Source organism: Protopterus annectens, chromosome 10.part0 (genome assembly GCF_019279795.1).
Source record: "Protopterus annectens isolate FY-2018-M chromosome 10.part0, PAN1.0, whole genome shotgun sequence".
NCBI classification, from domain to species: Eukaryota; Metazoa; Chordata; order Ceratodontiformes; family Protopteridae; genus Protopterus; species Protopterus annectens.
The window spans coordinates 1,476,419,709-1,476,432,834 of record NC_056744.1 but is presented as its reverse complement, the minus strand read 5'-3'; the positions used below and the strand labels follow the sequence as shown (position 1 = coordinate 1,476,432,834).

Below are 13,126 nucleotides of genomic sequence, written 5' to 3'. Positions count from 1 at the left end.
GTTCTTACACGGAGATTTGGGCTGTTGCTGAATCAGGAGGCTTACACGGAGGCTTACACTACTCTTGAACTCCGTGTAAGCCTTCCTGAATCTGGCCCTTGGTGTTCAGAAATTAATTTGTTAATAAGGATGGATACTGGGTAGGTGATTCCATTGGCAGAGATTCTGAGTAAGTCTGCTGATAGGTTATCAGCAGCTAGAGTCATGGGGCTATAGATTTTTAGCAATTTTTTATCATGTTATTTGAGATTGTTTGTCAGGAAAAGGTGTTGTTATTGTTCTGAGATATAGGCTCAACAGGTGCAGTGGTGGGGAAGTGATTGGTAGAGAGGGCTAAAATAATCTTTTGAAATATTTATTGACTTGGGTAGCTATGTTATCTGGGTTAGTAGTAGATGGGAAGGGAGTGCTAGCTTAACCTGGTAGGAAAATTTTAATAATAGCCAACCAAAATTTTTGATGGGTTGTTTTGGTGTTTAAATTGGTGTCATTGTAGTAGTTTATTTTATGTTGCTTGACTAGCCTCTCTGTATATTTCTGAGTTGCCAGTAACCGTGTTTAGTGGCGTGTGTCCTAATATTTTTATCCAGATTCCAGGCTTTGTCTCTTGATTTTAGTAGTGATCTGTTTTTTTTGCTTAGCCATGGGGCAAAGTTGAATTTGATTCTCAAAGATCTGGGAGGTGCTTGTATACTGAGGAAGTCTAGGAAGGTTGAGTTAAAAAAGTTGACAGCATCCTCTAGGGAAGTTGCTTAAGAGGTACCCAGTTACATTGTTTGAGAGTGGATGAGAAATGTTTGTGGTTGAGGTTTCATTTAATCCTAATTAGATGGTAAGTAATATATTTTGATGGGTACATATGATGCTTGAGCAGGAATGTTGGGAGGTGGTCACTAAGGCTGTCTTGGAGACAGTCAGAGTGAGAGGAGAGGGCTGGCATATTTATTACTATCCAATCAAGAATGGATTGTTTATTAGATGACTTGTCAATCCTGGTGGGGGTTTGAATAATTTGGATGAACCCATAGAGGCTGATGTGATTAATAATGTTTTGAGAGTTACAGACTAACCAGTCTATATTAAAATCACCCATAATTATTATTTTCTGGGTTAGTATTTTAGTGGTCCAGTGCAGTATGTTTTCTAGTGTGGAGAGGTTGTTCCCGGGTGGTATGTAGGTTCCTGTTATATTTACCTGCTTTTTGGAATTAATTTTTAGTTTGGAAAAAAAATCGCCTCAGCATTGTCAAAGTCACAGTGATCCTTACCCTAAGGGATTGTTAAATGCAAAGTAGGTACAAGTTACAGAGATCCTTACCCTAAGGGATTTTTAAATGAAGAGTAGGTACCACTTACATGGTTCCTTACCGTAAGGGTTTGCTAAATGCATGCGAGGTCCAAATTACAGAGATTCTTACCCTAAGACTGTGTTAAATGAGTTGTAGGTTCAAGTTACAGGGATCCCTATCCTAAGGGTTTGTTAAATGAGGTGTCGGTACAAGTTACAGGGATTCTAACCCTAAGGGTTTGTTAGATGTGATGTAGGTACAATTTACAAGGATCCTTGCACTAAGGGTTTGTTAAAAGCAAAGTCGGTACAAGTTTGAAGGTTCCTTACCTTAAGGGGGTGTTGAGTGAGGAAGAGGTACAAGTTACAGGGAATCTTACCCTAAGAGCTTGTTAAATGTGGAGTAGGTAAAAGTTACAGGGTTCCTTACCCTAAGGGTTTGTTAAATGAACAGTAGGTACAAGTTTAACGGTTTGTTAAATGAGGAACAGGTATAAGTTATAGGGATCCGTACCCTAATGGTTTGTTAAATGAGAAACAGGTACAAGTTATAGGGATCTGTACCCTAAGGGTTTGTTAAATGTGGAGCAGGTACAAATTACAGGACTCAATCCCTAAAGGGTTTGTTAAATGAGGGGTATGTACAAGTTATAGGGATCTGTACCCTAAGGGTTTGTTAAATGTGGAGTTGGTACAAGTTACAGGGATGATAGTCTTACTTCTGCTACAAGCAAGCTTGTACTGTTTTGTTTACTATATTATATTCACTTATATATGCATTTTAGACTATTACTTGTCTGTTATTAGTTTTGTTGTGCTATTGTGGAGCTTTTCTCCCTGGGCCTCCACTGAAAAAGGGCTTTTGCTCAGTTGGACATTCCTGGTCAAGAAATGTCAAATAAATAAGTAAATAAATCCTTAGCTTAAGGGCTTGTGAAATGAGGAACAGGTACACATTAGAGAAATCCTTTCCCTAAGAGTTAAATGAGGATAAAAGCATACAGAGGTTATCAGGTATGTATTAAATGTGTAACTGTGGGTATTAGTAAGTTCTACAATTACACATTTAATTTCTGAGTTGTCATGTCACACCCATACATTTAAGCAGTCAATTCTTTGATGTGTATGTATAAGTAATGAGTAGTCCTGACAACAGTGTATCTGTTGCAATGATCATTCTGCGCAGTAATGACTGTAAAAACTGCACTTGCAATCTGTCCTCCCCTTTGGCAACTGGTATAAGTTAATGCTCCCAGTACAGGTGAGCCAGGGTTCTAATATAGTACACTCCCAATTTTAATGTTTGTCCACTCAATTATAAAGAAACAAAAAATAAAAAAAAATAAACATAATTATAAATAACAATAATTATGTATAGCAGTGTAGCTCATATTAATTATTTGTGTGACTGAGGATATAATGACTGTTATCTATAATTATAATTGTGTTCTCTGGTTTTGGATGGCCTTCAGACATCAATAATACTCACACACACATGAATGTATAAACCAGGACCATGTCAGGTCACACACATAAACAGTTAACCCTTCAGTCTGCCATGTGTATTTATATATAATTAATGACTATGTCTGAGAAGCACTTCTGTGGCAAGGATGAAAAATCACCCCTGTGGAAGAAAATGTTTTCTCCCTTATGCATAGATTTGAATCCCACATTGTAAAATATGACTGTTATCGGTGTGTAAAGGCACCCAAAAACTCTGTCGGGTCATAAAATGTATGCCCCTGGTACATGTTGGCAAAATTAAATCACCTAACACTTACAGCAGCAACCAACCCGTAAATTAACACCAACTGTCAGATTAACCTTTTTATTTCAAAAGCTGCTTTCCTCTGTTTGATACTGTTGCTCTCCTCTTAACATCACCCAACACTGTTGGCATAGTTGGTCAGGTTTGCTCACTAGTAGTAACTATGGTAACAGGAACTGGCAGCAGAGCACTATTAACAGTTGCTGCTTGACCTGAGTAAACATGTCTGGAGATAGAAGGGAGGGTGCCCAGTTTAGGGCTCAGAGGTGGGGTATGGAAGACTCCAGAATCTTTGTTTGACTCCTTATAAAGTGACAAACCTGAAGGCTCTTTCAGGGTGACAATACCAGCTCCCAGTACAAGTCTGAGGCATGAAATAGTCTGGCCAAAGCTGTCTGCCGTGCAACTGGCATTCCACACATTGGAGAGCAGTGCAGCCACCACTATAATGACCTCAAAAGGCACAAGCAGGATATACACTCAACCACTGGCTGTATGAGTTTAGGACAGCTGATATCCCACAGTTGTGTAGGTATGCAGTTAAAGAAAAGTTTGTGTTAGATAGAAAGCTGCATATAGTTAAGACTGGGATGGATAATGCTCTTCTCTTTCTCTCTCCTTTTCCGTCTACAACTATTTGGGACATAATGGCAAATGGGGAAGCCCAAGTTGAGCATTTAAAAAGACTGATGGAAGCAAGGGGTACCTTGCAGCACATCATAAGTATTATTTTGGCTAAAGTATTGCTCCCTTGTACAACAAAGAATGCATGCATATCTTAACTGTAGAATCAAGCATACATGCTTCAGTCTGTAGCTCAAGGAAACTGTAGGAGTCAATTGTAATAGTGCATTCTGATGTTGTGGGTTCAAATCCCACAGGTAACAAATATATCCTAAAATTATTTCCAAAGATTATTATAATAATATCCGCAACACTGGCATACATGCCATGCTGCTAAACAACACTGAACAGGAGATGTATAAGCACAACTCAAAAAACACGATCTAGTCAATGTAAAATTTATTGCAGAACTGCCCTCTAGCACCTCGGCTTCACAAAAGCCTTCAAGGAGTAAATTAAAAAATACAAAATCCTTCCTTTTATACCCAGCAGTCACTTCAATCATTAAACACTTAAACAATTAAACAATTAATCACTCCATTATCTATGACTGCATTGCAAACACATATTTAAAGCAGCAATTTCAAATGATACATTTCCAACCACAATCATTGTTCAAGCTGTATGGAATTAAAGTCTTATACTTTAAAATAACTACCATTTCCTTATACAACAATTTGTTTCTAATATCACTCTTATTGATGCCTCCCTTTATCTGTTCTAAAATAGTAGCATTCAGCTTTCTGGATCACCATTATGGTGAACCTTAAAATGTTGAGCCAAAGGGCTTTCCGGTTTTCCTAGTCTGATATCCGTCAAATGTTCTAATAATCTCATTTTAAACACTCTCTTTGTTTGTCCTATATAAAACAGATTACAGCTGCATCTTATTGCATATACCACCCCTTCTGTTAAACAATTGTACTCACATACTACTTTAAAATAAATATTGTTAATTTTTGAAAAAGTTCTTACAATATGTTTGCACCCTATACATCTTCCACAGGGCAACATCCCTTGATGGTGAATTCGATGTGTTGACATTTTCTTGGGCATTTGAAATTTTGCATATATTAACATATCCCTTAAATTCATATATCTCTCTTACATGAAAAAAAACAGGGTTTTGACTTACTAACTCCTGTAACTCATTAAACTTTCTTAAAAAAATCCCAATAATGTAAAATCACCTATTTATGTCATCACTTAAACTAGTATACATCATTATCACAAAAAACTATTTTCATTTAAATGTCTATTGTCGTTATGCATAATAGTCCCATTACTTGTACTATTTGATTCACCATATCTTTTGTTTCTTATTTTCTTTACTCCTTTCTCTATAATCTGCATATCATATTTTCTTTCTTTGAACATATTAGCAGTATGTAGCAACTTATTTTCAAAGTTGCTGCTGTCACTGCATATTCTGGAAATTCTTAAGAATTCCCCATAAGGCAAAGCCTCTAAAGTATGTCTAGGGTGACAACTAGTACCCATTAAAAACTGGTTAACTTCATCATATTTTCTATATAAACTAGTAATAACTTCCTTCCTAAGTCTTCCTTCTAACATTATATCTAGAAGTGGTATTTTAGTTCCATATTGTAGGCCATCATATTGAACATGAGATCTGTTCTGTTGAATCTCTATCACAAATTGCTGTACAAATTCAATACCTCCCTCACACAGAAAAAAACTAATAATCTATAAATCTGTAATGTAACTTTACATACCTCTAAAAAAACTCATTAGTATAAATATACTCTGCTTCAAACATCCCCATGAACAAATTAGCATACATTGGTGCAAATGAAGAGCCCATTGCCATGCCCTGTAACTGGTGATACATTTTATCTTCAAAACAGAAAAAATGTTTTCTAAACTGAATTTTGTTAATTCCATCACATAATGTACTAATGGACTATCTCCCAGATATAACCTAATGGCTGCCATGCCATAAACATGCCTGATATTTGTATAAAGGCTCTTCACATCTATAGTTACCCAATACATTTCCTTTTTCCTTTTAATGTTTTTTATTTTCTCCAAAAAATCAAATGAATCTTTGATATAAGAAGGTAGATGTATAACTTATTTTAATAAACATTTATGCAGAATTATACCAATGTTATGCAAAAATTAATTCCTTGTGGAAACAATTGGTCTCCCTGATGGAGCAAATATATTTTTATGGACTTTAGGCAGATAATAAAAATATGCCATATCTGAATTTTCACATTACCTATTTTCCACATCCAGCTCACTCCAATAATCTAACCTTAAGCCCTTATTAATCAGATGCATATAATCCTTATTATAATATTAGAAACAAATTGTTGTATAGGGAAACTGTATTTATTTTAAAGAGTAAGACTTTAATTCCATATGGTTTGAACATAGATTGCTGTTGGAAATGTATCATTTGAAATTGCTGCTTTAAATATGTGTTTGTGACTGCTGGGTATAAAAGGAAGGCTTTTGTATTTTTTAATTTACTCCTTGAAGGGTTTTGTGAAGCCGAGGCGCTAGATGGCAATTCTGAAATAAATTTTACATTGGCTATATCATGTTTTTCGTGTTGTGCTTATACATGCCATGCTGTTTAACTATTCTGTATTATTTGATCAAGCATATGAGCAATATATGCATATTGTAAGGATTACTTGGAGCAATCATCAGTCATAGTTTGTAGTTGTTAAAAAGTATACTTAATATAAAAGTAGAAATTAATTATTTATATTGTATTAATTTTTTTGTATGATGGTACTAATTATCTCTTTTTTCTTTTCTCTTACCCCAACCATTAACTTTCCTTAATCATTTTTATATGTATGTTTGCAACATTTTCATGTCATCCATTTCTGACAACTCACAAAATACTTTACAGCACAGGAAGGTAGGCCAGGCCACTGTGGCTCAGCCTGCCCCTACACATAACTGGCTCCTGTTCCAACACCCAGCACATCTGCGACCCAACCTGGCAGTACTACATCTGCTGTCCCTGCACTACTTGGGCCCTCCATGTTAGGCAGCAGTACCCCAGCAGCTGGTGCAGTGGTACCATCTAGCAGTAGTGGTGGAGATGGTGATTTTGCCATCCACCATGAGTTGCCAGGATTGGTGCATACAGTCCAGCACAGCACCATTGGTGCATGTCTATGCCAGGTGGAGAGGATGCTTTCTTTCATGGTCCATTGGAGAAGATGTGAAGCACTCCAAAAGTCAGTGGAATAAGGGGAAAGTGATGGCAGTTCTGTGTGTGAGGACTAGAGTCTCATGGGTCTATATTAAATAATCAAAAGAACTGTTCATTGAACGGCATTTTCGGTGCTCTTACATCGAACATGCCATTCACCGAACTGTCCGTATTGAGATAGTGACACAGGGAGGATCAGAAATTTTGCCCTTTCCTCACTGTAGTGCAATCTCGGAGTTGGTATACATAATTAATGGGGGGTGCACCTCCCACAAGAGCAGATTTCAATGAATAGCATTTTTGATGAAATGCCATTTGTCTATGAGGTCCTTCGATTATTTAATATCGACCCAAGTCTCACTGTTTCCATGATTGATGGGCATCCAGTGTCCCCTCTCTATCCCAAATCATGCTGTTCCCCCAACCTATTGTGTCCCTCATCATACCTGTGTCTTGTCTTGATTGTCTTATCTGTCTGCATCTGCTTCTTCTCCTACCTTACTTACCTGACCCTGAAATACCTATGTTCTTTACCCAATTTTCCTCTCATACTGAAGTAAGGAAAAAAGGGTGCCTGTCCCACAAAAATCAGCCGATTCTTAGCTCTCCACTTCACACATGTGTCTTCTTGAAACAGGTGATTTGGTCCAATTGGCTATACAACATGACTGCACTGTTGTTACCCCTGTTTTTTAAAGTGACAGTCCAAATTCAGTCAATGTTCTATACATATTTTCATTTTACACAGTTAAAGAAGTGGATAGCTACGGTTCTTTCTTATGTCCTTCCTGCACATTGCAATATTGCTTTCCCTTTGTTCTTCCCCCATTTACCCCATTTCATCACTTCCATATAAACCCATTTTGACGTCTTTCATCTGGTCAAAAAATATAACCACATACCACACACATATGGCAGAAGTGGTCCTCTTAACTTTTAGTCCTCTGTGATTGCACGAAGTTTGGCATCGCACACCAATGCCGTGCAACGGTGAATGGCTCTGCACATCCTATAGCCTGGGCGTGGTTACCTCTGTGTAATGCTGCTTAAACTTGCTGTGCCAAGTTATCACACAGTTAAAGCAGAATAAAGGCATTCATATTAAAAATGTCATAGCATTAATTTATTTAGATGGAGTAATGTCTGAATACTTAAATCCATATGTGTACTGCTGCTGGAAATAATTCAGTACTGTGTGTTTATATACAATACTTCACTGTAGGCATTCCCTCTTGTATTTGCTAAAATTATCACATTTAATTATTTAATGACATCCTGACTACATATATAAAAATATTAGACTGAGCTAGATATAAACCCTGTACCATCTGTTCTCAAAAAAATAAGATCACTGATGTTACACCTTCTACCACAGAGTAAGCTAGGCAGTATATGTTTTTCTTCCATTCAGTACTGTCCAAGGTGCTGACTGCCATACCTCCTTGCTTAACGTGTTTGCACAGAAGTAAGCAAACAATATAATTCTCATAATTTTATCAATGTAGCAGAGCCCCACATTTGCTCATTGCTTAACTAGATGCAAACAGAGAAAGCGATACAACTACGTTTTAAGGTTATACAATTTTTAACACAATATTTCCAAAATTAACTATTTATAAACACCATAGTATCTGTTAGATGTGTCTACCGGTTTACCTTTAAAAATGTGCTTGTTGCACGCAGGCAAATTGCAATTGTGCGAAAGGCAGTCTGCAAGATTTGCAAACTCCGAACAGAAAAAAGTTGGAATTTGCAATGAGCGAATGCACAGTGAGATTCCCATATATATATATATATATATATATATATATATATATATATATATATATATATATATATATATATCTTTATGCATATATCGTGTATAATTATAATACTGAAATTATTATTTCTTTAACATGTATAAATCTTTTAAAAAATGCATATTCACTGCAGGCCAGAAATTCTTCATTAGTTTGCTAATTTTGTAAGACAGTTAATTGCTTCCAGAATACTTGACTTGTTGCATGTACAAAAAGGCTGACCAGGTTATCAACACATGGTAGGTAGAGTAGGTGGACAAACTATCTAGTGAAAGACCTGCAGGCTAAAGTGTCCCAAAAAAATTTTTTTTGCACGTATTAAGAAGTCACTTACTTGCAGCTACTTTCATGATATTAAGTCAGGGAAACAAGCTAATCTATGCATGGCATACTGCAGAGCACACCATTGAAATAAAATATTGAAATAAAAATGTTTTAAGATGTATCCTACCACCAATTAGACAAGCAGGAGCCCGTACAAATTTAGTAAATCAGAGGGCGTCTAGACATCCTTCAGTTTTTACTTGCAGTAAACACAGTTAGGAATAATAATTGTCACAGGATGTAAAAAATATTAGTGAATGCAAAGACATCATTCCTCCCTGTTAAGAATGTGCATGTTATATTTAAAGCCCTACTGTTCTATTTAATAAATGTATAATATCTGGCAACCAAACATATGCGCAAATGTTAGGTTAACAACCATGCATTCCTGTTCTTTGTGTAGCTAAAGAGGAGATTAAATTACAACAGATATCAAACTCAAAGGAGGAAATGCAGGCTAATCAAAAGTATAAGAACACTATTCTTGCCTAGGAAATCACTATGCAGATTAAGGAAAACATTCTATTGAAAATAAAATGAAAATAGCCCATTTCTTTTTGAAAGTAATCATTCAGATATAAGTAATAATCAAAAAGGAATTGCACAAATACTGTAATAACATTAACTTTTCCAACACAATATATTAGTACCATATTGCAGACTATGTTATTACTATAAAATGTAGATCCATTTGTCATATCTTATACCTATGTATTAGTTGCTCACTTTAATAAACTGGCATGCCTTGCAAAATCCACATTTGAAGGTCCCTTTTTTGCTGCAAGATGGAGCTCCACTCTCATCTTTATTCTTGGAATTATAGCATAGATGTCTTTTCAAGTTCTTCCTATTCCTAAAAGAGAAGCTAGGGACAGCTCCCATTATCTCTCTGATCCTAGAATCAGAGGTCGGAACTGGCCAGTATTTCTTAATTATATCACATGTAGCAGAATTATCACTACTATAAGTGAGTAGAAACGCATCTTCATCTCTCCTATGTTCTTGGCCAAGATCATGTTTATTAAAACTTCTAATTTATTTCAGCATTCAGTGACAAGAAAACAGTATATTTTTCAAGGATATGCGAATTGCAAAAGCAGGAATGTTGTGTATGTAGCTGCATGCCTGTCCTGTCCAGCCTACTATGTAGGCATAACTAACAGGATGTTTAAGGAGCATATTCTGAGACATAATTTGGATGTCAGGAATGAAGTTGAGACCAATGCACTTTATGGCCATATCAGTAAAAATGAAGGGCATTCCTTTAAGTTTATGGCTCTATCTAGATTGTATGAAATGTCACAAGGTGGAGACTTAGTGAATTTAACAGAAATGGAAGAGACTAAATGGATAATGAATCTGCGAGCCGATTCAGCTCCTGGATTGAATGGCATGGTCCCTTTAAAACCAATTCTAAAAGGGAAAGCCTTAAAGAAGAAATGATGATGCAGTTTGCAGTTGTGTTTGCACTTCAGATTATGACTGGCTAACGAGCGTTGGCTCACAGTGTGGAGTGAAGATTGAATGTAGTATTTAGTAAGAGTGAAGTAAGCTGGTATTCAAGGATTTGATAAAGGTTCTAACCGAAAGCGCTTATCCTTCTACAGCCAGAACTGTTTTATCACAGAATTTATCTTTGAGTCTCTGAAGAAGTTTATAAAGAAGTTTTATTAAAGGTGATTTTACTTTTAGCTTTGGTGGCAATCCGTATTCTTTTGCGATTTCTTCAGGGATAGGTGTGCCCTCATGGCACACTTTCCTCAGTGTAGTTCCTGGTGTAGGCTGGGGATCTGTTGAAGTACTTGTCTTCAGGAGAAAAAGTGGCACCTTGTCACATCACATATGGAAGCGTGGACATGCATCACAGCAGCCCTTGCATGCCAATAGCTGGACATCAGTAGACACATGAAGGGAGATAGGGCTATAATCTAAGTAATCCTCTTAGTTCCCTTTCTATCTAATGCTTCCAGTGCTATCTCACATTTCCAGTAAAGTGAGCTGGCAACCTCAGCTGGCATGATTAAACCCAGATCACAGAATTCTCAATGGATTCATGATGGCTGCAGGCTGATAGGGTAGTCAAGATGCCATAGATGTAGACATCAACCTGCAAGAGTGGGGAACCTGCAAAACATAAAACTTTGGTTAAGTCTCAACTAACTGTTTTTATTTGTTATTCTTTTTGGGGGAGGCATCACATTTACTTAATATAGTACATGCCTGAATGCTTTGTTGAAACCTTGAAATATGTTCATTTATTACTATGAAATGATGTAGCCAAAATGTTTATTTTCACAGTTCCATCACCTCTGACCCTGGATCCTGACACAGCATATCCTTATCTCATTCTGTCTGAGGACCTGACCAGTGTGAGAGATGATGACGTTATACAGCATCTCCCTGACAATCCTAAGAGATTTGATTGTTACATCTCTGTACTTGGGAAAGAGGGCTTTAATTCAGAGCGACATTACTGGGAGGTGGAGGTGAAGAACAAGACTGAATGGGATGTGGGTGTCACCAGAGAATCCAGCAATAGGAAGAGAGAATTTGAAATGAATGCAAAGCATGGATATTGGATGATGATGCTGAGGAATAAGAATGAGTACACAGCTGAAGATTCATCATTGAAGAATGTAACCCACACTGTGAAACCCCAACGGATCGGAGTGTACTTGGACTATGAAGGGGGAGAGGTCTCATTATATAATGCTGACAACATGTCCCATATCTACACCTATACTGACAAGTTTACTGAGACAATCTATCCTTACTTCAGCCCCGGTCTTAATTATAAGGGAGAAAATTCAGAGCTCTTGAAACTATTTCACTTGAAACTGTAATCTGAATAAGAAATTGTTCTAGTACTCAGTTATATTGTATTCTTTCTAGTGCATAATTTTCAGTAATTTTAAAAAGAACACTATCATAAAGAGTTGGAATGCTAGTGCAAAATGAATTATTTTATCATGCAGTAAACATTCTTTTTAAATTATCGCAAGTAATTTGCTAATTAATTTAACATTATGGTCAAAATAACTGTAATGTTACTTCCCATGGATTTTGCAAAATAAAGCTTGAAAGTCTATGATTTATTTAGGATGCCTGTATATAGCAAGTTGAAGTGACAGTTTTATCTTGCACTCTACCAGATTTAATTATAATATGCAATGCTATTTCTGCTAGAGTTCTCTTGTTGTATAAGTGAAAACCCTCCAAACTGGTACGTTAAAATTATTTTCATTTCAGTGCAAAACTCAAAAGATCAAGGAAATAAAAAATACATATGGAATGCTGATGATAGTGTGTTATAATTCACTTGATATGTCATTAGGGGGTCTATATTAAAACAACAAAAATCCATTACATCGAATACCAAAACAGTGACACGTATTACGCGAACCACGAAAATACCAAATGCACTAAACCGCAAAATTTAAAATATCGAACATTCATAGTCCCCCACCTACACTCCACCATCCGCTACATACTACCTACCAAAACAAAATAAATAAGCCACATACATACACTAACCAGGCCCTACTCATAACCCAAAAATAAAGGACCAGAACTCAACTTCTAACCCTACACTAAACTCCACATACACAACTATCTATGCACTACCCTTAACCCTGCCCTAACTCTAAGGTCTGTAACTACCGCACACTTCCCCTACGGAGATATACCCAAACAAAATAAATAATACACATAAATGCATTTAACAAAACCCTACTTCTAACACTACACTAAATCTTACACACATTACCTATCTATACACTTACCTTAACCCACACCCTAACCCTAAGGTCGGTAACTACCGCACACTTCCCCTAAGGAGATATACCCAAACAAAATAAATAATACACATAAATACATTTAACAAAACCCTACTTTTAACACTACACTAAATCTTACACACATTACCTATCTATACACTTACCTTAATCCGCACCCTAACCCTAAGGTCCGTAACTATCGCGCACTTGCATTACCGAGCTATACCGCAGATGGGCCAACCAAAACACTTCGACATTTACAATTTTGCGGTTTTTCATGTTTGACGATTATGTATTTTGTGCAATATGTGTCAATGATTTTGTATTCGCATAAACAGAGTT

At 36.5% G+C, this 13,126-nt stretch overlaps 1 protein-coding gene across 1 annotated transcript in view; it reads left to right on the top strand.

Moving 5' to 3' along the window:
- Positions 1-11,851, top strand: part of LOC122814310 (zinc-binding protein A33-like) — a 324,956-nt gene extending 313,105 nt beyond the window's left edge. The window contains exon 4 of the mRNA XM_044086896.1: positions 11,307-11,851. Coding sequence (XP_043942831.1) covers positions 11,307-11,851 — 545 coding nt within the window. The remainder of the gene's footprint in view (positions 1-11,306) is intronic.
- Positions 11,852-13,126: the final 1,275 nt, after the last annotated feature.